This window comes from Sturnus vulgaris, chromosome 25 (assembly GCF_052056855.1).
Source record: "Sturnus vulgaris isolate bStuVul1 chromosome 25, bStuVul1.hap1, whole genome shotgun sequence".
Lineage (NCBI taxonomy): Eukaryota > Metazoa > Chordata > Aves > Passeriformes > Sturnidae > Sturnus > Sturnus vulgaris.
In genome coordinates this window covers 4,926,259-4,951,815 of record NC_142267.1, presented here as the reverse complement: position 1 = coordinate 4,951,815, position 25,557 = coordinate 4,926,259, and the positions used below count along the sequence as shown (strand labels likewise).

The 25,557-nt window shown below is 45.6% G+C and overlaps 2 protein-coding genes across 2 annotated transcripts; one reads left to right on the top strand and one right to left on the bottom strand.

The window, feature by feature from the left end:
- Positions 1 to 1,416: 1,416 nt before the first annotated feature.
- KIAA2013 (KIAA2013 ortholog) lies at positions 1,417 to 6,461 on the bottom strand. Its single transcript, XM_014881653.2, has 3 exons — positions 5,433 to 6,461; positions 3,865 to 4,718; positions 1,417 to 2,380 (listed from the first exon to the last, which is right to left on the bottom strand). The coding sequence occupies exons 1-3, from the start codon at positions 6,400 to 6,402 to the stop codon at positions 2,354 to 2,356; spliced, it is 1,851 nt and encodes a 616-aa protein (XP_014737139.2). The 5' UTR covers positions 6,403 to 6,461; the 3' UTR covers positions 1,417 to 2,353.
- A 2,924-nt stretch (positions 6,462 to 9,385) lies between these two features.
- PLOD1 (procollagen-lysine,2-oxoglutarate 5-dioxygenase 1) lies at positions 9,386 to 25,435 on the top strand. The gene is made up of 19 exons (XM_014881756.2): positions 9,386 to 9,586; positions 13,496 to 13,587; positions 14,320 to 14,456; positions 15,074 to 15,237; positions 15,427 to 15,539; positions 16,878 to 16,941; positions 18,036 to 18,133; positions 18,463 to 18,564; positions 18,672 to 18,803; positions 19,093 to 19,214; positions 19,872 to 19,976; positions 20,415 to 20,540; positions 21,346 to 21,487; positions 21,975 to 22,088; positions 22,321 to 22,386; positions 22,698 to 22,802; positions 23,184 to 23,330; positions 23,626 to 23,751; positions 23,999 to 25,435. The coding sequence occupies exons 1-19, from the start codon at positions 9,505 to 9,507 to the stop codon at positions 24,152 to 24,154; spliced, it is 2,193 nt and encodes a 730-aa protein (XP_014737242.1). The 5' UTR covers positions 9,386 to 9,504; the 3' UTR covers positions 24,155 to 25,435.
- Positions 25,436 to 25,557: the final 122 nt, after the last annotated feature.

Here is a 25,557-nt window from a genome sequence, read left to right as displayed (position 1 = left end):
GGCAGAAATATAGAATGCTTTGCTGTTTTATTTGCTTCTCAAGAATGTATTTTCCTACCCAGACAATAGCTCTTGAGAAAGCTGCATTTTGAATTGCAAATTGGATCAACCAAGCCTTGTTCTGGCATCTTGTATTTATTATCTAACAAAAGCAGAAACCAGGATTAACAGTGCAGAATTGAGATTCTAAATTTTTTTTCCATTAATTTGTTGGCACTTAGTATCTGAATTTACAAGCTAAACATGTTATGCTGCTCAGTTTAATTTCCTTGTCACTATCATTTTCACTGAGTTCCAACTAAGTATAATTCTCAGATGGTCAATTACTATTTTAATTTTGTTTGCTGTGTGCTTGTAAATGTGGAAATTTTTTTAGTTCTTTAAGCATTTCTGCATTTCACAAACATAACCTTCTGCTCTCTTGAATACACTAAATAGAGAAACCCTGTTTCTTTTCCCCCTTCTTCATGGAGGAATTCTGAAACAGTTCTTTTGTTATGGAAGAAATGCTCATAGGAATCCTAATATATTTAATGTAAAACACTCTCAAAGCTGTTTTGTCTTTTGTTCTGTGGTAGCTTATCCATCTTTTCCAGGTTTAAACAGTCTTCCTGGGACTCCATGGGTGTCATGCTGCTGGCAATTCTGCCAGGGAACATCAATTGGCTCAGCCTCCAGCTGATACCGTGGTAGCTTGGAAATACCCCCTGGAAGCTCTTATCATCTTCATGCCAGATGTTTCACAGAAACTAAGCAGCTCGTGGAACTTCAGTGAGAAAGAGAAGGAGCTTCTGGTATGTTCTGTTAAAGCAGAATAGTAAATATCTCCTTCAATACACAATGTACCTGTGTCCAAATTCTAATGGATTCTGTGGCTTCCCTGTCTTTGTTTCCTTGATGGGCAGTAACTCTGCTACACTAATTAATAAATGGAATTGTCTACAGAAAAGTTACAGACACTGGAATCTGCTTTCCTGAGGGATGTTCTTCATCTGAAACCAGAGAGTAACCCCTCTGAAAATCTGAAGTTAAATCCTGACCCTGTTTTTCCTTGGGACCACCAACTGTGGCAAATTCCTTACTTGCTGGATGGCTGTTAAATCTGCTGCTTGATGGTTCCCTGGGATCGTTTCTGTGTTCTTCAAAGTAAAGCTTGGCCTTCATTCCTCAGGATAGAACAAAGTTATACTCAGCAAGGAAATGGAGATGAGCCCTGTGTGTTTTTGTCACTTGTTGTGCCTTCCAAATTGTCTTATATCCAGCTTATATCCATTTATCTATTATTTTTCACACTGTATTTGCAGTCAATACTGGCCACAGATGTAACATATGGCTCTACTTATCTAAACTGGGTGGGAGCAAAGGCAGGAGAGAACAGAGACAAAACCAACAAAAAACCCAACTACACTTCAGCAATCAGATTAGACTGAAAGATATTTATTTAGAAACAACAGCTTTGGTATTTTAAAACCAAACAACCTGTAAGTCACTAGAAAGTGGGATGTCTTCCCCCATAGCCAAAACAAATCAATGCACAAAGTGTCAATAGGCTTAGAATAGGAAACCTGTAGATCAGCATTTCCAAGTGTCTATCCAGAAAATAATTTCATGAAATTGATTTTGCACTCTACAGTCATAAAGGCTGAAAAGCGTGTTACAAGAACTTAGATCTCTAATTCCATTGACTGTTACTGAAGTGGAGGAAAAATTAACATACTCCCCCTCCCCCCAAGCAATAAATTAAAAACTGTATACCAGAAAAGAAGTTACACTAAAGTTTTCTAATTAACTCTCAGAAGGGAATCATCATCCTTTATTTTTCTGTAGAATTAAAAAAAAAAACCAGATCAAAATATCAAAGGACTTAGGATATCTTCAAGTATTTTCACCAAACGGATTACTCCTAGGGAACTGAATAGCTTACAGGGAAAGGAAACATCTGTTACACAAGCTTCTGGGATTAACTATTGAATCACCACACCTTCCAAGTCTCAGATTCCTTTAATAGCAAGGCACAAAAGGATTGTTGCTTTCAAATGGTCCTTGTTCTCAGCTGCAAAGCTGCCAGGTGTCTGTGCAAATGGAGGCTGAAAGCAGGACTAAGTTCACTTGGATGTGGGGATGCTCCCATTCAATTAATGGAACAGGGTGTTATTTCAAGACCATCTATCTTGCTTACTGCTACAGATTCTGAGCTACAGCTGGCTTCCACTTCTTCCCTGTTTCTGGAATCAAGTTCTGCATCACCTTCATTTGAAGTAGGTCCAAGTAAGACAAGGCAGCAGAGCTGTTTGCTCTGCAGTGCCCAGCAGGACGAGGTGTCAGGGCTGTGGCTGTGAAGCCTCTGGGCACTTCAGCGGGCAGAGTCGGGGACAGTCACCTGCAGCAATGGTTAACAAGTCACTTGGTAAAGGCAGAAGGCAAGTCTTGGAGATGACAAAGGCAACTGGATAGACAACAGTGAAAGGACATAATTACATCATTCCAAGGACACATTTCAGGCGCATGTCAGGGCACAGCTGTTACACAATGACTGACATCACCTCCTAAGCCCTTCCTTCCTTTGCACTGACGTTCTGATCATGATCAGAGGCTTGTAACTGCAGTTGTCTTATACACATTTCTATCCTACCTCTTCCTAGGTTAGTTTGTCTGGCTACAAACACCTCCCACTCAATCTTTCATTGGATCACAGGTATTCAGGCCTGCTTGGGATCAGGCTTGATCTCCAGTGCTTAAAATGACAAAACCAGTGAGCTGACAGGGAAATTTCCAGCTCACTTTAAACAGCCCTTACACACCAACTGTCAAGTTTAGTTCAATACCTTCTGTTCAGCCTTAGCTATCCAAAATTGAATTTGATTTTATAATTTGGAATAACAGTACAATCTACAGCTAGAACTTTTCCTCTGACAGCTGTTTAACTATCATCTCCTTTTTTTAAAACAAAACCTACATTTAACTCTCTTCAGCCCTCAGGAGGGAAGACTCAGAATAGCACAACTAGCTCACACAGCAAATCCAGTCTGGTCTTGCATACCCACTTCATATCAACACACAGTCAGAAAGTCCCAGTACTAAGAGCAGAACACACCATCTACTGTCTATTCTGTGCTAAGTTTTTACAGCAAATAAGTTTTCCAAGGCAACTCAAAACAACTTGAAATTCTTTACACCCAGGTAAGATGCATGAGAGCTTGGAGCCAGAACCTTGAACTCACAGTAAAAAGCACTCAGTACTTTCCTGACACGGCTTTGTATTTTGTCTGATTGGGAGAAACACCAGACATCTTCCCAATTCAGCATCTTCCCAAAATGATGGTGCTAAGTGTGGTTTGATGGAGGACTGCCCAGTGTCCATAACAGGAACATGTACCACGAGTCCCAGCAAGTAGGCACCTTCACCTCAGAACTCCAGCCTGCCTTTGGGTGTTCCTGTGTGCCACTTCACACGTTCAGAGCAGGCAGGCAGGTGTGCAGGTCTCCACACAGCAGCACACACAAGTACAGCAGTTCTCTCACATCCCTTCTGCTACTGAATAACAAGAAGCATCATCTCATTACAAACGCAACTGCTGGCATAGCAGCAAGCAATGTCCTACACTGATGTGTGGAAAAAGGACAGAAAGCTGTGTTTGCCTCCACCTGCAGCCTCACAAATATCTAAGGACAGGCTATGAGTTTATCTTTCCTAACAAGTGTGAGCCCTACTGCTCCAATCCCTGCCCTAATCCTCCTTGCAAGAAGAGGTGACAGATCGCTTCTTTCAAGAGAGACTGAAAAACATCACAGTCCAAGACAGAGCCTGCCCATGCACAGCTGACAACACTCAATGGATAGCAGCCAAAAGCAGCAGCCTTATACCTTACTCCTGAAGAGTGGCTTGGCTCCCGGCCCACAATATTCGTTGTAGATGAGTTTGAACAGAAACAAGTGAAACAAAGTAATTAAGGAGGCCACACTGAACCAGAACAGGAAGGGTAAGCCTGGGTATTGCTTGGCCATGTGCTCCTCATGAGCCAGAATAGCTTTTAGGTGGAGTGTGTGTCTTAGGTCCTGCAAGTGGACCAGATCTGTTGATATATAAAGCAGTGGTGTGATGGGTTGAGTCACCATGACAGGGAAGGTGTGACCTCGTGCCTCTGAGGTCAGCTCCACGGGCTCGTTCATACAGCCTGCCTCACAGGCATACAGCCTGACAGGCTTGTCCTGGAATTTCACAGACACATGCAAGAAGGGCTTTCCTTCAGCATCCAGGAGAACAGCTAAATTGATCAAGTCCTTGTTGTAATGGATCCCACGTAAGGAATAGCTGTTATGAAGTACGTCAGGATCAGCCTGAAACTGAAGATGGTTTTCTGTGAACTGCAGACCCCCAAAACTAAGCACCATTCCCTGCATGAGCCCATGGACCCCAGCTGTCACAAGACCCTTGCATCCCCGTTTCTGGAGTGTCAGCTTCCACAGGTCTGAGAGCTGCAGGATCTGGGTGACACTGGTCAGCTTTGGTGGCCACAGGTTCTGGGCGTGCATGGTCGCGTGGCCACTGAAGCAGTGGTCAGCATAGTTCAGGCTGGCTTCAATCTTCTCCCTGTCCTCACCACTGATCAGGGGGTCTAGCAGGGGGGCTGGCACAGTTGACAGCACATAGTAGAGGGTCATGTTGACAGTCTCACTGGATGGGGTATGTGCATCTGTGATCTTTCTCATTTCAATCCCTGCAGAAAAAGAAAGCAACCAATAGTCAGAAATTAACTAGGAGAAAATGAAGATCAAACATGCACACTGATGTTCAATATGCAGGTGTTCTTTGTAACATCTAAGAAACCTTTGTCCATAAAACAGCAAAGTGAAATGTTTCCTTGTGTTTGTCTAAGAAAATAGACTCTCTGCTATTTGGGAGTTTGAAAACCAAGCTCCCACTAAAGACAAAGCTAATTTAATATACAGATGCCTTACAGGCCTGTCATCATAACTCTGCACGAATCATCTGTCAAATGAACATAATCATTTTATAAAATAGCAAGTTCTACATTATTTGGTCAGCTACTCTTTTGTGTAAGACATTAAAATCTTAAGAAAAAGCATCTTTGTAGAACAGCCCTTAACTTCCATGCAGAATCTTTTATGCTATCACTAAAGGTCAACTTTATTTCCAACTGACATGCAGGGCAACCAGTGAAGTTCCTGAAGCCACGAAAATCAGCACATACAGAAAAAGGATCAGAAATCTTCTTCTATCACTTCCTACACGTAGTCAGGTGTACTCCACTTTGTAAGGCAAGCTGGGTTCCAAACAAGGAACACTGTTTTACTATCCCACAACCCATCAGGAAGACCAGAGCCTATGGAGACCTTATAGCAACCAGGACACCGAGCTTTCAGCCATCCTCTAAAGCAACTCCATGGAAGTTGAGCATGACTTTCCTTACCCGAAATGAACAAGTCAGACCAGGTCTGCTGGTGCTCCTGGAAAAGATCTTCCACCCCCATCTGCATCACCTCCAACATCTCTTTCTTGGCTGCCTCCCTCAGCTTGCTGAAGGTCTCTTCCAGCCTGGAGACCTCGATGGGCTCCGAGGTGTACACCACGGAGAGCACAGTCTCATCAAAGTGCGACTTGGGCGCGACCTGCACCCGGCTCACGAGCTTCTTGGCAGCCACCACCACCAGCACCATCTTGGGGCTGCCGGGCAGCGGCAGGCGGCCGGAGGAGAGCAAGAACTGCCGCTCCTCCACCTTCTCCAGAGTGGTGGCGAAGCGCCCGCCCAGCGCAGACGCGGCGGGGGCCGAGGCCTCGAAGGCGGCCACCCTCTCGGTGGGGTTGGCGATGCGGATGCGCTGCAGGTAGAGATGCGGCCGGCTCCGGTGGGCCACCACCTCCTCCCGCACCGTCACACAGTCCCCGGCGCTGGCCCCGGGCCCCGTCTGGACGCACCGCACCCTCCGCACGGCCCCGTCCCGCAGCGCCGCCAGCGCCGCCCGCGCCTCGCCGCGCCCGCCCAGCGCCCTCAGCCGCACCAGCGCCGGGTACTCGGTGGCGAGCGCCGGGCCCCCGCCGGCCCCCGCGGGCCGCACCCAGAGCCGCCCGGCGGACACGTCCAGCAGCAGGAACCCGTTGCCCGCCACTGCCAGCCCCGGGGCCCCGCCGGCCCCGGCCGCTTCCTCAGGCAGAGGAAGCGCATCGCCGCGCTGGGTCTGCGCCCGCCAGGCGCCCGCGGCCGCCTGAACGCAGAGGGCGGCGGGTCCCCGGGGCTCGGCCCCGCGCCCCAGGCCCCGCACCCTCGCCGCGCCCAGGTACCAGTAGGCGACGAGCAACAGCACCAGCAGCAGCAGCAGGCGCCGCGCCCAGCTGCTGGATAGCAGCCCCGGCAGCCCCTTCAGCCGCTGCTGCAGCCACATGGGCGGCGGCGGGGGAGCCCCGGCCCGGCCCTTCCCGGTCCCGGCCCCGCCGCGCCGCACCGGCCCTAAGCCGCCATCGCCGCCGCGCCCTGCGGCAGCTCCGCCGCGATTGGCGGCGCTTTACGGCACTTTGCGACAGCCGCGCTCTCCGCCCCTGAGGGGGGGCTTGGCCGGGAGGCGCAGCCCGGCCCGCCTGGAACCCCCGGAACCGCCGGGACCCCCTCGGCTTCCAGCCCCCCGGCTTCCAACTCCCCCTTGCTCGGGGCCCCGCCGGCTCCGGGCCCCTCCCGTTACCGGGACCCCTCTCAGCTCCGAGCCTCCTCAGCTCCGGGACCCGCGGCTTCCAACCGCGCCCTCCCCCGGCACCGGGATCCCGAGCTTCCAGCCCCGCTGGCTCCGGGACCCCCCGGCTTCCAACGCCCGACCCCCGCCCCGCTCCCGCCGCTGTATGCGCGGGTGTCCTCGAGGAGCTCCAGCCCAGGGCTGAGGTTCTGTGTCCCCTGCCCGGGTTACTGCACCCATCGGAAAGGCCTGGAGGGGTTTCCCGTAATTCGCGTGGCAGTTTACTGGCTTATCCCAACAGAGATTATGCGGGAAAGGAAGTTCTTTCTATCAAACGGTATCCCACTGTGTCGTAAATAAAGGAACAAACTTTCTCACATGTCTTAGATGTGCATAGGAAAGCTTTGTATTCAGAGCAGTGCTCGAAAGATAGAACGAGAAACACACTTTCAAGCACGTCAGGCAGAAACACTGTGAGTTAAAGTGAAATGTGAAATTCTCCATCAGGTTGAGACAATGAACCAGCTCAATGACGAGAAACAAAGGACACACGTTCTTAATTTATTCCGGCAAATGAGCTGTTTGATTGGGGGTGGGTGAGACCCCATTCCTTGCAGGTTTCAACAGGGCTGGTGGTTTCTCAGCATTGTGGTTTCTGTAAGAGCTGAGCTCTGACCCCTCCAGTTTTTAGGAAGTTGCTGCTCCGCCTGGAGCACGTGTTGCACGTACTCACTGGAACATCTGCATTGGCAGCTGGCTCTGTTTAGAAAGACAGGCAGCCGGCTGCAGCCAGTGCACAGAGCAGTGCAAACACACAGAGAGGGAAATGTGCGTGCTGGGTTGGCGTAGCTGCAGAATACAAAGCAGAAAACTGCACCCAGACAGCCTGGGTACAGCAGCATAAACAATGAGGCATTCATGATTTTGAGTGTGCAAAACCGCTTTCCTTTTAGACTGGAGAGATTTAACTTCATTAAAATGAGAAACTTGCCATTTTAAAAATCCATGTTGAGTTGCAACTCTCAGTCTGAGGTCTGAAGGTGAAGGATTGAACATCTTTGCTGAGGTTCCTGCCTTAAACTGTTGAAGTTGCTACAGATTTATCACAGGCTTTGTCCAGGCCTGCAAAGTACTGAAGAAATCTAAAGTGAAAGTATGTTCTCTTTCTTTTTTTAATTTAGGGAAACTGGCAGCTTTGTAAAAGTAAGTTTTCTGAAATAACCATTTTAGTATTTCCTTGGGTTGTTGCCTGGAATGCTCATTGCTTGAGCATGAGGACTGTTCTATTTGCCTGTTAATTGTGACAGAATTCCTTCACTGGGAAGAAGGAATGGAAGGAAAAGTGTTTTGAACACACTCATGAATATTCTCAGTGAACAAACAGTAATGGGAATTCTTTGGGATGATGCTGTTGTGGATCATGGAGAATATCAGTTAGCTACATCGTGACCCTTCTAATGTGCTTGATTTTCTTCTTCTCCTGCCTTCTTGTGATTTTGGTTGTTTGGTTTTTTGTTTTTGTTTTGTTTTGTTGGGTTTTTTTTACCTGAACCCTGTTATATCTGTGATTTCTGTTAATTTAAAGAGGTGATTTACTGACAGGCTCACATAGGATCTGTGTCGGTGGTAGCTCCTCATCTGGTGTCCAACAGGCTGAAAAGAGTTTCCCTACATCTAAACCTTACATTTACCTCAGTGTAGAAGTGACCGAAAAGCAAATGTTAACTTTAAGAAGTGTAACTTTCTAAGAGAGGATTATTTTGCTTGCTCTCGAGGGCAGAATGAAATAGAAAAAGATGCCTGGATAAGTGATCAGGGCTACAGCAAGAAAACCCAGCACAAGGCCACCGATATTAATGTAAGACTTAGAGATGTGTATATGGCCAGAGAAAATCAGTTATTACAGGAAACAAAACCTCTGCAGATTTTGTGTTCACCAAGGAAATACAGGAGCTGACAGGTAGGAGGAAGGTATGAAGAAAGTATTGAATAAGGCTTCCAGTTTCTAGAGCTGTGCATAACATTATAATCCATTTCTGATTTGCTTTTTATACATAAATGTGGTTACTGCGCTGAAAAGAGAGAGAAAGGACAGCAACACACACGGACTTTTTTGGGGGGGAAAGGCCAATTTATTGTATGGACAACCCGTATTTAAAGTGTGTTAGTGCAGCCAGGACAGGACAGGAGCTCATTGGACAATTGGGAAAAACATCCTTGGGACAGCACCTCAGGATGTGTCCCACGGCAAAGACACCAGGTGTTAATGTTGATGATGAATTCCACTCTGTTTGTCACCATGTTCTCACCCTGGGAGACTCCTCCCTAACTGAAGCTGCAGTCAGCTTGTCAGCCTGGGAATGGAGCTGAGAGTCAGGAGAAATCCAGGCCTGAAAGGAATTTCCAAGCTGTAATTCCCCAGCTCTCTAAATGTGTGTGTCCACACATAAATATCCCGTGTCAGCCAGCTGCAGCCCAGCAGCAGCTGACGCTGGCCAGAGTGACTCCTCTCCTCCTACACCGGCGTTGGCTCAATGCCTGTTTGCCCCCCTGCACATCCAGTGCCCGGTGCCCAGCCCCGGGATCAAACCCCCAGCTCCTCATCCCGGTGTTCCCTGGCTGACCAGGCGCTCCCAGCTCGTCCTGCCCCTCTTGCGGGGGCCGGGGCTGCCCGGGAGGAGGAGCCAGCGCTCCCCGCTTCCTCCGCCGGGCGGGTCTGGTGCGTGGCACAGCTCCGGCAGCCCCGGAGCCGCCCGGTCCGTCCCGCAGGCACCGCTCCCGCTCAGTGGCAGCTCCCGGAGTTGGGGACGAGTCGCTTCCATGGTGCCGCCGGCGGTGCTGCTGCTCTGGGCGGTGCTGGCGCTGCTCGGGGCGGGGGGTGGCCGTGCCGCACAGCAGGAAGGTAAGGGGGGGTCTGCTCGGGGCACGGCGGGCACCGGCAGCACGGGCAGCCGGCGGGCAGGCTGATGGACGGGCACAGCCGCCCTGGGTGCCACTGCTGGCCTCCGGGTCCTGGTGTGGCTACCAAACATTGCCCGACCCGAGCCTGGGGCTGAGTGTGAGCCCCTGGGCGGCTCCTCGAGCCTCGGGCGGCTCACAGCTCCGAGTTTGGTGAGACGACATCCTTTCATCCCGGGGAAGGACTCTCGGTCCCGTGGGTTGCGTCCCACCTGGGTCAGCCCCTCGCTGCTTTTGAACTTAGGCGGTTCAAGGGGAGAGCCTTTGATCCCAGACTGGCCACACTGGCTCAAGATCAGGGATGCTCCTAAAATAGCATCAGTCTGTCTGTCCCCCTGTAAACTGTTGGTGGAAGCTCTAGAGTAGTTGGTAGAACAGCAGAGGATTAGGGCAGCTTCACAATGTCAGCAGCACTGACAAAGTGGTTCATACACTGTCACTCTGCCAAGAGGTTTGGATAATTATCCCTGTCTTCATTAGAGAAGTGGCAATTAGGAGGAGATTTAATCTTGTTATGTAGAATATTTCCCTTCACAGTGTGATTCTGGTATAATTACTTTTATTATATATGTACATTACTTAATACAGTTAGTGTGTGTCTAAGGGGCTGTTGGGAGTTCTTTGGCTATAGTGGCATAATGAAAACAAAGAATCTCTGTGCTATCCTGCCTTCCTTGCATATCCCAAATCTTTGATAGTTTTAATAAGGTTTTAGAGTGCACTAGAGATATAAAACTGAGGGCTGGGATAGAGAATGAGGTAAATTGGTTAGGAAGAAGGATTTGGAATTAGCTGTTGTCTGAACCCATCACTTTTGGCGTGGCTCAAAGAGAAAATGCCTCATCTTTCCTGTGCCTCAACTTCCCCAGAGCAATGGGAGAGTAAATGATACCTGTCCTCTCTCTTGGATGGTCTTTTAGATCTGTGCAAAAGCCCTCAGCATAGTTATTTGTAGTTGATAGAATTTTGAAAAAAATCTTCTGTAAATGTAATACAGAGATTATATTATCCACTGTTAAATTATGCACTATTTTTTTTTCTATTTGATCTCCATATTAATGGTGTTTTCTTAGACACTGTCTTAACAGGAAGTGGCACAGTAAGATTACCCAAATCACAGCCTAGGGATAAATTCATTCCTCGTCCTAAAATGCAGCTGTACTTGCCCTGTAGACTTAGGACAGAAGTAAATAAATTTATTTTTTTGTTACTGAACTCATCTAGTCTCTGAATTTTATTCTTTATAAAAACTCAGAAATTTACTGAATCATTTTCTTGCAATCTTGATATCAGGATTCCTGTTCCAGTGCTTTGTTCTTACAGAATCCTTTTCATCTACAGAGCTCTAAAACCTTCACAAAAGTGATAAATGTCCTCTTTTATCATTCTGCAGATGGAAAAACAGGGATAGCAGGATTGGCTCCTTGTTGCATAGCAGAACCAGCAATACAGTTCAGCTTCTCTGGTCCTGAGTCCAATGCTTGATTTGTTAACCACCCTGTGTTTTTATTTTTCAGCCATGCCATTATTAAATATATTTATACAATTCCTAATTGTCAGTGTGGCCCAGGGAGCCTTTGGGCCCAGGAGGCCCAGCTTAGCAGAACAGGGTGCATTTCTACATATGGAAATTGACTGTGATATGGGAAACAGGGAAGCATCAAACTCTTCAGGATGTTTTGAAAAGCTTGCATGTGATACTGGAAGTAAGAGGTTTTACTGCTCTGTCCTTGAAAGTACCTATCAGCTGCATCAGTGTTCAGCAAAATCTCTGGGAAAGAGAAGAAAGGGTTAAAGCAGAAGGAGTGGAGGCATAGCTCAGCACAAAGTTCCAGTGCTGGGCTGAAGGAATGTCTCCTGGGATAGAAAGCTACTGCAGAGAGTTCTTAGAACAGAAACTGAGCTTAGTGTCTCTCAGTGTTCTACCCCACGGGGAATCTGTAACTTGGAATTCTGCTGGAGACGAGAATTCTGCTGGTCTCTGTGCTGGATTTTCATCTGAGTTCACAAACTGCATGGGGAGAACTTTTCTGTCTTAGAAATTAGACACCACTTCCTGTTCTGTGTGAGCCTTTAGCACTCATCCTGTCCAGCAAACTTTTGGCAGTCAAGTCATAAACAGTGTGTGGCTTTCTTGGGGTGGCAGCATGAAAATGAATTAGTGATTTATTTAATGTGAGATGCCTGAGATTTTGGGCTGAAATTATTTCCTAACAGTCAGGATCCCTTCTTTCCTTCTTCTTTCCTTCTTCTTTCCTTCTTCTTTCCTTCTTCTTTCCTTCTTCTTTCCTTCTTCTTTCCTTCTTTCCTTCTTCTTTCCTTCTTCTTTCCTTCTTCTTTCCTTCTTCTTTCCTTCTTCTTTCCTTCTTCTTTCCTTCTTCTTTCCTTCTTCTTTCCTTCTTCTTTCCTTCTTCTTCTTTCCTTCTTTCTTTCCTTCATTCTCTTGTCATTATCACATGCTTTCTCCCCTCATGTACTAGAATTTGAGGGTTGTCTACGTTCCCCTCTGGCAAACCCATGTTTTTCCCCCTCTTCCTTGGCAGTATGATCCTCACCTTCTCAGAAGCCATGAGCTCAGAGCTCTCATAAATCTGCTGTGGCTTTCTGTGTGCCATCATATGGCTCAAAACTTTAATGGCTTTAACATATTCCCCAAGGACACACGTATTTTGCTCTTTTATTTGTTCCCTCTGACTGGGCAGGACACAAGGTGCTGGAGGTGCTAGATCAGGAATGCACTTCATATGTCTAAAAATCTGCACCTATGTGGGATTAATATTCTTTTATTTATCACTTTGTGCACATGTCTAATAAATACAATTAGACCTGACCTATTGATTGTTCTCAATCTCTCTTCTCTTTTTTATTCTGATGCAGGTAAAGGATTTGAGGAATTTCTTTGGGAATATATTCTTTCTTACTGACTTGCAATCCTACACTTATTTTTTACTTTTGCTGCCTTTGTCAGGTCCATCTAAAACTCCAGCTTCTAGATCCTTCCTCTCTAAGACCAGACAGAATATTGGGTACATGAGGCAGATGCATCTGGTACATCCATTGAAAAAACCATTGTTCCAAAAAAAGTCTGCTGAGGCCAAGAAAATGTGCTTTCAGTTTTCCTGGTATTTTCTGATGTTTAAATCGGATGGCCAGGATTTGCATTTAAGCACTGTTGCCAGAGCCTATAAAATTTCCTACTCCAGCAAAACTGTTAAGGTGAAGTGTAGCATTTCATCATTGCAATGAGGAAAGCAGAACTTCCACGTAAAAATCATATTCCAGGATAGCACAGAGAAACTCCTGAAAGAGAGCTTCAGGATTTAGTTTTATCGTTTTTAAGGGACTGGAAATTAAAAAAGTTTGTGAGGAGAATGTAAATGAAAATTATAGTATAAATAAATTCACATTGAATATGTATGAAAAACTGGAAAATGCCTCAGGAATGCAGTAGAAAATTGGAGCAGCCATGGAGAGGGAATAATAACATTTAGTCTAATTTTGGTTTTCCCTACATCCAGTCAATGCTGAGTGACAAAAAAGCAGTTCTGTGAGGAACAGGAAGTCAAAACTGCATTAAATGGATGACTTCCAAATGGGCATTTTGTAGTAGTTCTATTTTTTATCTTCAAGTTTAATTTCCTTTGTACTCTGTGTGAGAGAATTGTAGCTTTCACTATCAGGGCAAAAAACCCACTTAATACATTTTATTTTCTTTTTTTAGCTCACAACTCAGGCAATGAAATAGTGTCTTTACATAATCTCTCATTTTATACCCACAGTCAGTTAGGTGTGGAGCAGCAGGCTGTGGAAACAACACAAGCTGAGTCTCTCTTGTGCTTTCCCCTGTGTGCAGAAAAGCTGCTGGTTCTGACTGTTGCCACCCAGCAGACTGAAGGATTCCAAAGGTTCAGAAGATCAGCCCAATTCTTCAACTACAAAGTCCAGGTGATGTCTAGCATAGAATCTAGTGATTCCTTGGTGGTTGGTCAAAGGGAATTGTGGAATAGATAAGACTTGGCCCCACAGTGATTAAATAAAAGCTCAAGAGAGGACACATACCTGTTCAACTGGCTGAAAAGGACCATGACTGGGTCATTTCTGCAGTGTCCTGAGTGTTGGCTTGGGGTGAGATCCTTGACTCCTGCTCAAGGGATGGGATCCATGGTTCCTGCTCAGGGGATGGGATCCATGGCTCCTGCTCAGGGGATGGGATCCATGGCTCCTGCTCAGAGGATGGGATCCATGACTCCTGCTCAAGGGATGGGATCCATGGTTCCTGCTCAGGGGATGGGATCCATGGCTCCTGCTCAAGGGATGGGATCCATGGCTCCTGCTCAAGGGATGGGATCCATGGCTCCTGCTCAAGGGATGGGATCCATGGCTCCTGCTCAAGGGAGCCTCATGGCACTTTTCCATTGCACTGCCAAAACACACAGTGTGGAATGTGCTCCTGTCCCTGTGGCTAGGAGTGCTTTGTCACTGTGCTGTGTTGTGGCACTGACTGTCCAGCCCAGAGACTGGATCAAAGGCTGCCTAGTCCATTTGTCCTGGGGCTGTTATTTTTGCTGTGATTTGCACTGGGGGTTATCAGGATTAGTTTGTGGGTTCTGGTTCTTCACTGTGAGCCTTGCTGGGAAGGTGCCCTGTTGAGGTGACCCTGTGCCTGTTGCTGTGTAGGTGCTGGGGCTGGATGAGGAGTGGCAGGGTGGAGATGAGCAGCAGCCAGCTGGAGGTGGGCAGAAGGTCCGTCTGCTGAAGTCAGCCCTGAAGCAGTATGAGGATAAGGAGGACTTGATCATCCTTTTTGTAGAAAGGTAATGGTTGCAAAGAATTGGCGTGAACTGAATCTTAGGGCTGTTTGGATAAGTTCTCCCTGAGAAGAAATGAACTGTGAAATCGATTACTTTTGAAAAGTGTGTCCAGATTTCTGTTTTTTTCTTTTTTCCCCTGAATGCTCTGTAGTTTCCTGAGAATCACTCAGAGCTGTATCTGTGGCAGTTTGGAAGGTCAGAATAGGCTAATGCCAATTCCTGCATGAAGTTGATAGTGTTGTGCCTGATTCTGCCACGGTGGAATTTGGCTGCCTCTATCTGCAGAGAATGAACAGACAATTCCTATGGAACTAGGCAGGCCTTTTTTACCAGAGTTGTTTGTTTTATAAGGTGAAGTATGCTGCAGCATATCCTGAGAGCCAAGAATTAGTCTGCCAGAGAGGAGAAGAGAGAAAAGGATGGTTTGGAGTCTCAGTCTCTTCATATGCCCAGCATATGATAAGACCACACTTTAATTAGTCGCATTACAAAAAATGTAATACTGTTAAACTGAACTAAAATAAAGAGATTCCCAAAGAATTAGCTGTTTCTAGAAACTTTTCTCACTGACTTGTTCTTCTGACTCCATTCCTTTTGCTCTTTTTTGTGTCTTTCTCTAGCTATGATGTGCTCTTTGCTTCGGGCCCCACAGAACTGCTGAAGAAGTTCAAGCAAGCCAAGAGCAAGGTGGTTTTCTCAGCAGAGAGTTACATCTATCCTGACAGAAAGTTGGAAGTCAAGTATCCTCAGGTGCGAGATGGAAAACGCTTCCTGGGTTCTGGAGGTGAGACACAGAGATTGCTTTCAGCTTTCTCCTCCTATTTGACCTGTGGGGGAAGTGGCAAAGCAAACTGAAAGTTGATGAGTCTCTGCAGCAACACGGGGTGTAGTGAGATTTCATGTGAGAGAAGTGAAAGTACTTCCATTTTTTGGTCATCTGGGTTGAAACACCTCCTCATACTTATTCCCACAGGCTTCATAGGTTATGCTCCAAACCTGAAGAAGCTTGTGGAGGATTGGAAAGGACAGGATGATGACAGTGACCAGCTCTTCTATACAAATATCTTCTTGGATCCAGAAAAAAGAGTAGGTGTATCTAGATTCTGGGTTTCTGAAAATTTGCATTCTAGCCAGTCCCCCCATTTTCTGTTATTAGCGATTTTTATATTTAAGCATAAAATGTGAATGGGAAGAGAGATGTCTGAAAACGAGTCTTACTGGAGGCTCATACCAGTATCTATAGGTGGTGGTGTTTAAAGCCATTGAGTGTGGAGGAACTAAGCAGCCTCCTCCCAGGGGATGTGAAACTGCAGAGTGCAGTGCTGACTTAGAGATATCCAACCTAGCACTGAAGTACATTTTAGGAAAATGCCATGTAACATCCTACAGAAGCCTGGAATGGACCCTGGAAGCAGCATTGTGATTCCAGCACTGTGTGGTGCACTGGCCAGACCATCCAGCCCACAGGTCATTCTGGTTCTGCTGTCCCTGCCCAGTTGTGCATTACAGAGGCCAGTCTGTCCCTGGGGACAGACCAAATGCATGGAGAACTCAAACTGTAACAGCAATTTACAAATCAAGAGGAAGCATTTGAAATAGGGAGCTGCTATTAGACTAATTAGAGAGAAATTTGCAATTTTTTACCAGCAAGGCTGGTATAAAATTTAGAACAGCTGGACTTTTTTAGTTCCCCAAATCTGAGTAGGCTTGTGATACTTTAACGTGAACAGTCCCTTTAATGTTCTCATCTGTAGTTCTGGCCCTGTGCCATGCAAGGGCTGAGTAATTCCCCTGACCTGGCACTCAGACAGTGGATGTTAGCACCCTGCTGTCCTTTTCAGTCATCAGTCTTAATAGATGCCTGCAGGGACACAGAATTCTGTTAAGTCAGAGCTGCATTTTAATCCGACTCAGTCAGAGTGTGACTTGCAGCAGGGGATAAAAACAAAGATTGCACAAGCTGACCTTGCACCTTACTGTCCTCTGGTTTGACACTGGTACCTGGGGCAATGCTTGGGGTCACACTTGCCCTGTGGATAGAAGGCAAGAAACTTTTCACAGCAGATGCTTTTGCTATCTGGGATTCCTGTGTATTCTATGTATTGTGGGTTTATATGACTGTGTGTACTTCATTCATATGATGAAGATTTATTGACACACCCACAGCAGCTTTAAAAGGTGAGAGAGAGGTTTTGCATAGTTTTACCTAATAGAATACATTTAACTTGTTCTTGAAAATGGTGAATTGTCTCAGATTTGAATGAAAATTATGATTATCTGGGAATGTTTTAGGCTTCAGAGTTTGGAAAGTTTGCAAATGACTGTAGGAATGGGATATATCTTCACTGAGCATAGAGTCTGTTGTATGTAGAGAATGGATGCCTTTGTGTTCTAATTAAGGTTATTTACCTAATTCTTTTAAAGGAAAGTATCAACATCAGTCTAGACCACAGAAACCGGATCTTCCAAAACCTAAATGGAGCATTAGGTGAGATGGAAGAGGGAAGCTCATTTCTCCTTGGAATGCAATTTGCATGTTGACACCAGAAATAAAGTTATGGCTAAAGGGATTATATTTCAGAAATGGCTGTACCCACAGAAAAAGCTTTATTAAAAGTCTCTGCCAGAGTTCTGGGATTTGTTTGCAATTCCACTGTGACCAACTATGTTCTCATTGCAATTCCTTCTGCACTTCAGGGAATGCAGGTCAGGTTTTTCCTCTTACACCTCCTTGCCACTTTGATCTCCAGGCATGTCAGATTGCATTAGCCTTGGGGACTGGGAGGGACTTCCAGTGCAAGTAATGACACACAGCCCTGCCTAGGGCTTGCCTGTGTTTCTGCTTCAGAGAAGTGCTGGAATGCCATGGGAGATGAGAAGCCGCCACATTTGCCTGTGATCACTCACTGATTGTACCAGGCTTCTGACCTGACCTGCTGATTGATTTGCTAGTCCTGGCAAGAGGGATTCATTTGCTCTCCTGTCAATGCTGCCTAATGTTTTCAGTCTTGAACCATTCCATTCTCTTTATTCTGGTCAAGTAAAAAGTGATAATGGCAGTGTAGTTTTTGGCTCCTGTGCTCATTATATCAATGATAGATTTCAGTTTGTATCTGTGCTAGTCTTTTTTCCAAAGGATTTTGCATGGTTGTGTTGAGGCAACATCCTGGATGATCTCTGCCAGGGAGGATGGACTCTTGTGAGGGGTGACAAAGAGAGACGTCAGGTGCATAGAACACTTAGGTGAGAAGGGCCTGAGTCCTCCCATCAATAGCTGTCCCTGTCATCAGTAGCTGTTCCCCACTGCACAGTTTGTCAGTGCCAGTTTTGAAAGAATATTTCAGTATGGCTTCTGCCAATTCCCAGTCATTGTCCAGCTTCCCAGCCATCCTCCTGTTACTTAACAGGATCATCCTGAATATGTTTTTCTCCTTTAAAGATTTGGTCTCTGGCCCTTAAACTACTTGTGCACGGTTATCCATTGTCTACACTTTCATCTTTCAGCAGTTTTTCTGTATAAATGAGGCATTGTGCTTCTAATTATCAATAAAAGCCTTAACATGATGACGTTGTCATTTCCAGATGAGATAGTTCTGAAGTTTGAAAACTCACGAGTGAGAGCAAGAAATTTGTTATATGACACTCTGCCTGTGGTGATCCATGGAAATGGACCCACCAAGGTAAGTAGACTGTCCTGAGAGAAAGATTTGGTCTGTGTTTGTTGCAGAGTGACCTTTTAGGCTCCATGGATCAGGTTACTGCCTCCACATATATTAACTTTCCCTGTGTGCATTTACATTTGAGAAACAATAAGCAGTCCAGGCCCATAGCAGCAAGATGGATCTGGTTCAAAGACCCACATATAGTTGGACCCTCAGGCTGTCATATTTTTCAGATTCTTTAGCTCACAGAAAGGTAAACAAAGTTGAAATGTGATCTCACAGTGGGGGTGCACACAAAGAAACTCCCCTACCCTGTAATGCATAATCTGGCAAATTGTCTTTTGCAGCTGCAGCTGAACTATCTGGGAAACTACATTCCTCAAATATGGACATTTGAGACTGGCTGCACCGTGTGTGATGAAGGTCTGCGAAGCCTCGTGGGGTTCAAGGTAAGGCTGCCGTGTCTATTCAAAGCTCTCAAATCAAGCCTTACAATTGTTCCATTTCTGATATGAAACATGACTCACCACTTCTCTCCTCTTGTCCCTGAATGTAGGATGAGGCATTGCCCATGATTCTGATTGGCATTTTCATCGAGCAGCCCACCCCGTTCCTCTCCCAGTTTTTCTTGCGGCTTCGTAACCTTCATTACCCAAAGCAACGAATCCAGCTCTTCATTCACAACCACGTAAGTGAGGTTGCCTTGTGATGGTCTTGGCAGATGTGGGGAAAATGTACACCTCGTCCTCTACTCTAGGTACTTTTGTAGCCTTGGGCTAGACTTCCAGGTGTGTAATCACAATACTTATCTTCAATGGCACCCATGAGATTGCACACTTATCTGCAGTGACACCCATCCAGCTGTAAATGTGTGGAAGCTGGCTTAAGACCTGTTCCCACCTACTCATTTTCAAGCACAGGAGGCTGCACGGCCTGGATGAACTCATCTTACCTGATTTTCCTTACTTTTGGAATAGGAGGAACATCATTTAATGGAGGTGGACTCTTTTGTAGAAGAGCATGGCAAAGAATATCTCACTGTCAAAGTGATTGGACCAGATGATGAGGTGGAGAATGCTGAGGCACGTAACTTGGGCATGTAAGTGAAGAGGCCATACATGGTAGCCAGCAGAGACAGCCTGTGTCCAGGCTAAAGCATCTGTTTCTTCTGAACATCATCCCTGTCAAGTGATTGCTCTTGTTTATTCAGTCACCCTTTCAGTTTTTCTAGCATTAATTCTGATGTTGTTATATACTGGGAAAAAAATCAGCTTCCATACCAGCTTACTTTGTCCAGTTTCAGAAACTAAGTTCTCATTGGTACTTTGTTCTGACAGAAGGATAGCCCTGTATCTCCCACCCTCATGTATACACCCAGCCACAGAGCACAAAGGATATGCACCTATCTGATGAGGAGTGTTGTAGCAAAACTAAGAACTAGTAGGAGAGTATCTTCGTGTCTGTGATCAGGATGTTTGAGCTCAGGTGTGGATTTGGGCCAGCTGTAAATGGGATCTTCTTCAGTTTAAGCTGAGGAAACAATTTGCTAAATGTGATTTTGGCTGTGTCTCAGTATCTGCTATGGGATACTGAATCTGATGTGCTTGTACCATGCTGGCCCTCTGAGTTGTTACAATGAACCAAACTCCTCTGAGCACCCAGAAGACCTTTAGACTACAAGGTGAAGGAATTCTTGATGCTCTGTCCTTTGTCTTCCTCTGGTTCAGGATGTGATTTTCCTTTTCTCTGGCTGTAGGGATTTGTGCAGGAAGGATCCTGACTGTGACTATTACTTCAGCCTGGATGCTGAGGTAGTTCTGAAGAACACAGAGACTCTGAGGCTTCTGATTGAACAGAACAAGTGAGTTCTTTGGTCTGAGCAATGCTTACTGGTCATCTCACATGAGGAATTCAGTGCACATCCCCGAGATGTGTAGGGAACTGGAAGACCTGTGCCAGCGATGGGATGTTAGCCAAATACCTCTTATGTTGTTTTTTTTCACTGTAGCTGTAATCCCTGTATTTTAGGCAGGGGATGTAAATCACTCTTAGCTTTATTTTTATATAGTCACTGGAACAAATCGGATTCTACCAGACCTGGTGTAGGATGCAGTTAGAGGAGATTGGGACCATATTTACCCTTCCTTATGTGGCATTTCATTCCAACAGAGTTAACAAAACAGCAACTCTGTAAGTGAGGGAGGAAATAGCTCTAACAGTACTGTGGTTTGTAAATATTTTCCTTTTCTTCCTGTGGTAACATCCTGTCCTGCAATTCCTTTTTCCTTCATGCTTCCAGGCTGGTGATTGCCCCCCTGGTGAGCCGTCATGAGAAGCTGTGGTCCAATTTCTGGGGAGCACTGAGCCCTGATGGATACTATGCCCGCTCAGAGGATTATGTGGATATTGTTCAAAGGCGCAGAGTGTGAGTATGCAAAGAGAGCTTTTCACTCATCTAATCCCTCAAATATAAAGCTTGCTGCAGCACATTATCATTAAACTAATGTCAAAGAACCAGAGAGAGCAAATGTCTTTGTATAGGAAAGGAAAAGAAGTGTCTGCTCCCATTTGGAAGCTGCTTTATGTTCTTCCCTGAGCAGAGACAATAACATACTTGAGGCAGATTTTCTTATGATCAGAGTAAGGGTTTGAGCGTGCTGACTGCTAAAATCATCTCATCTTACTCATGTCATGTTTTCCCACCTGACGATTATAGTAAGTGTGATCCTTAAAATCCTTAAAGTGATGTTTAATCTCTGTCAGATAAATCTTCAGAAAATACCAGGTGATGCTTGAATGGAAGATTCACAAAACAGAATTGTTGAGTCATCCATATTCTTGAGGGACCCTCTTTTTTATAGGCCATTGTATGTGCAATAAACGCTGGAAATCAGCTTAGGCACTTTTGGCTGGTTCAGTTTCTTTAAATCACTGGAAAAAATATGTTGATCTCTCTGGGAAGAGATTCAAGCCATTAATTACATCCCTAGCAAAAACACACAGTAGCAATTAATTGCTTTCACAATGGACTAGCATTTGTGCAGCCTAAAAGCTGTGGGCAATATAAGTGATTTTTTCTGGAATGTTGATATGGTTTCTCCCTACTGTTCTGAGCTGGCTCATTCAGGCAAGCCTGGCTGATGCTGCAGTGCTGCCTGTCATCCTGTAAAGTCCAGCAGGATCTGTCTTAGTGGTATTTCAAGTCTCACTTTTCTCGTGCTGTGTTTCAGTGGGCTTTGGAATGTTCCCTACATCAGCAGCGTTTACATGGTTAAAGGCAAGGCTCTGCGCTCGCAGCTCCAGCAGGGGGATGTGTTCCACAGTGGCAGGCTGGATGCTGACATGGCTTTCTGCCACAACCTTCGCAATCAGGTCAGTCAAGGAAGGAGGCTGGCAGGGGACAGCTGTGTGCCAGGGTGAAGGGTACAGGATTAGGTAGTTCCAAGGCATTCAGCTCTGCCAGGGCAGGGATAGGGTGAACTGGTACTAGTCAGTACAGTGCAGACTTTGGAACAGTGTGGGATTTCTGTCTTGCTGTGAAACCATGTGTAGCCATGGACCACTGAACGTAGATAACATTTTTGTTCCTGAGCCTTTTCAGAACTGCTCTAAATTGGATTGGCAGGGTAAGAAGGAAGAACCTAATCTCACAGCTTCTGCTCTCCTCTGCTTCCAGCCCTGGCTGACAGGAATTATTGTCTCTGCCTGTAACCTTTCAGAGTTTATCATATCCAGGGTGGAAATAAAACTGATAGCCCACAAGAATGAGTAAACGAACAGCTTGGAGAACTGTCCAGTGCTTGGTTTCATGGTGGCTCTCAGAAATATGAGGCTTTTTGTGTTTCTCTCTGTCCTGCAGGGAGTCTTTATGTACCTGACAAATCAGCATCAGTTTGGACATATACTGTCCCTGGAGAATTACCAGACAAGTCACCTCCACAATGACCTCTGGCAAATATTCAGCAATCCTGAGGTGAGATAACCTGCATACTCAGAAGGCACAGCAATGTGGAAAGACCTTGCTTTGCAATAATGGTGTCTCAGGTGGGATGAGGAGCACACAGTTTGAAGAGAACATGTTTTGGGATCATAACATGGATCTTCAAAGCCTGTGAAATGCTGCTTACATGAGTGCCTGGCCTCTTATTCCCTCTTTAAGCAGGGGCCCTACAGAAATTACCAATTCGCTTATCTTCTGATTGCAGGACTGGAGAGAAAAGTACATCCATGAAAACTACACAGCAGCTCTGAAAGGGAAATTGGTAGAAATGGTAAGAAAACACCACTTTTATCCATCAGATGGGAGATGAGCTTTAGGACAATGCTTTATCATCATTATTGTAATTCTCGGGAATAAGCAGTTGAGCACAGGAAACATGACCTGGAAAGTACTTCTAGAGCCAAACCATTCTCCTAGAAGTACACCTCCAGCTCTCTTAAGTGAAAGTGGGGCACATAAATCAGAAGACAAATTTCTATCCTCAGTATTTTAGTTTCCTTCCACTTAAACAGTCTACACTCAGTTTAGCCTTACTTCTTTTACCTCAAGCACCTTGTTTCTGCTGTTCTTACCTGTCTGCAGCCCTGCCCAGATGTTTACTGGTTCCCCATATTCACTGACACTGCCTGTGATGAGCTGGTGGAAGAAATGGAACATTATGGCCAGTGGTCCACAGGTGACAACACGGTAAGTGAAAACAGGAGCTCTTTCGAGTTCTGGGCTACACCATTTTCTGTGCATATCTGGTGATAGCAGTGCCTCCTGTGGGAAGGCATTAGATCCTGAATTAAACCAGAATAGTTGAGACAATACTTTAATTTTGCTCCTGATTAACTCTGATTTTTTCCCTGAGTCCTCTTTGGTGTCCTCTGAAGTCTCAGTGTTCAGCATCTCTGATGGTAATATTGTTTCTCTTAGGGTTTAATTATGGTTTGAAATGAGCTTTCCATCCTGCAAATTCTGATAAACAAACATGATATTTATTTGTAGTTACCAGGAACAAGTATTTTTCATTCCTGAACTCCAAGATTCCCATCCTTCTGAGTATTTCTGTTGATTCTATTTCAGGACAGCAGAATCCAAGGAGGATATGAGAACGTCCCAACTATTGACATACACATGAACCAAATTGGATTTGAAAGAGAATGGTATAAGTTTCTTCTGGACTATATTGCACCCATCACAGAGAAACTGTACCCAGGATACTACACCAAGGTATGTCCACCTTAACAGCAAAACTCATGGTCAGCTCAGCACCTCCTCCAGCTGCAGCTTTGTGCCAAGACTGCCAGAATCCTTCAGCAATACACACACTATTTCCCAGTACAGAGGAGCTGACCCTGCAGTGTGACATAAGTATGTGCATTAGGAATACACAATTTCTCAGTGACATTCTTCTGCCTGATTGTTGCAGTGGGATGCAATTTCAGTGTTACACCCTGTTCTGCAGCTCAGAAGCCACAGACCACCATAGCCCTCTAACAGAGTGCACTCTGTTCTTCTCTCTCAGACCCAGTTTGAGCTGGCCTTTGTGGTTCGCTACAAACCCGATGAGCAGCCATCCCTAATGCCCCACCACGACGCGTCCACCTTCACCATCAACATTGCCTTGAACAGAGTTGGCATCGACTATGAGGTGAGTGTCTGCCAGGGGTCAGGAGAGCAGCACAGCGCCGGGAGCAGCTGAAAACCCTTCCCTGATCCACAGAGGGCGTCCTCGCCCTAAGGATTGCAATTAATGACTGGCTTAGGCTAGGAGAGAGATTTTTGAATGTATCAGAACGCAGGAGATTCCCCAAGCACCTTGTCACATTTTCAGCAGCGCTGTCAGCCTTCCCTGAGGTGCTTTTCCCAAGCTGATGTATCTCTTGTATTCCCACCAGGGAGGAGGCTGCAGGTTCCTACGTTACAACTGCTCCATCCGAGCTCCACGGAAAGGCTGGACCCTCATGCATCCAGGACGCCTGACCCACTACCACGAAGGTCTGCCAACCACCAAGGGAACCCGCTACATCGCAGTGTCCTTTCTTGACCCCTAGAGTTCTGCTTCCCTGGAAAGGAAGGACCTTTCCTGGCCCTGCTCATTGCTGACTTTGAGCAGAAACAGGGAATGCTGCTGAGTGTTTCTAAGGCATTGTTCAAAGCTACTTGGATTCGATTTTTATATGATTTTTAATATGATTTTTAATTATATTCTAAGACTCCACTACTGGAAGATCTCCCTCTCTGATACTGCAGGTAATATCTAGGAATATTGCTGTAGAAGTTCAAAGGAGATTTTGTGCCTTCATTTTTGATTCTGCTCCTCATCCACTGTTTCTTGAAAGCACTGTTTACTTGAACTTTCATCAGTGATTGATTTGCTTTAAAAAGTGCTTTTTTGACCAGAAATCCAGCTTTTTGGAGGCAAGTTACAAGCTGGAAGCCTGTTTTCATCCACAGTATATATGGGACTGGATGTTAGACAATAATTGCTGGACATTATTCCAAATATAAACCAATCAGGGAGCTGACTCCAGGAGTCATAACAGTTAAGTGTTACACCAAATGAAACTGAGTTGGAAGAGCCTGAAGATCATCTGATTCCTTACCTCTTTGCTGTCTTTGCAAGCAAATCACAAAGTTCAAAGCAGCAGCAGTGGCAATATAGGTGCTTCTGGTTAGCTAAAGAAAGGTCCTCTGATGATGCTTTACCTCTGGGATTAGACTGACGAGATAAAAACCCCCCCTACCTTCTGTTTCTCCAGCTAAGAGCAGCAGACATATCCACACAAATTCAGGCCATGTCAATTTGTAGATTAAATCTAAGAAAAGGAAGGCTGGGAGCAGCTGCATCAGTCGGGAGGGCTTCACTGTGGAATTGTCTCTGTTCTATACTATGTAATGATAGTCAAAAGATCTGATCAATCTCTGGATAACAACCCAGAGGTCCCATGGTCTTTGGTGACCTCATTCCATTTGTCAGAGATTGTTTTAATAATTTTCTTTAATGGCCTATTCACATTAGATGGAAAGAGCTGTTCTCTGGCTCTAAGACGAAATAATTTTTCAGTGTTTCTATTATTTGAGATTGAAAACCAAAACACTCCATTGCAGAAACTTCTCCAGTGGGGTCAAGGCTGACAGAAATGAGTGGTTAGGAAGTGCTGAGAGATTGTGGTAAATAAGTAGGTGTAAAAATATGTCTAGACTAGATCTGTGGTTAGAGAGGGAAGGAACAAAAACTTTTTCTGCCTGTGCCTGTGAGATACCTGCTCTGCTTATCAGACACCATTATGTCAGACTAGTGTGTTTCACAAGCAATAAATTCATAGATGATTTATCATGATTGTCCTTAAGAGAAAAAAAAACAACCCAACCCTGCCTTTTATTTGTCTGTCTCCAGCTTCTGCTGTCTGATTGTCAGGGTAGAGCCCTTCTGGGCTGGGTCACTGTAATGAGA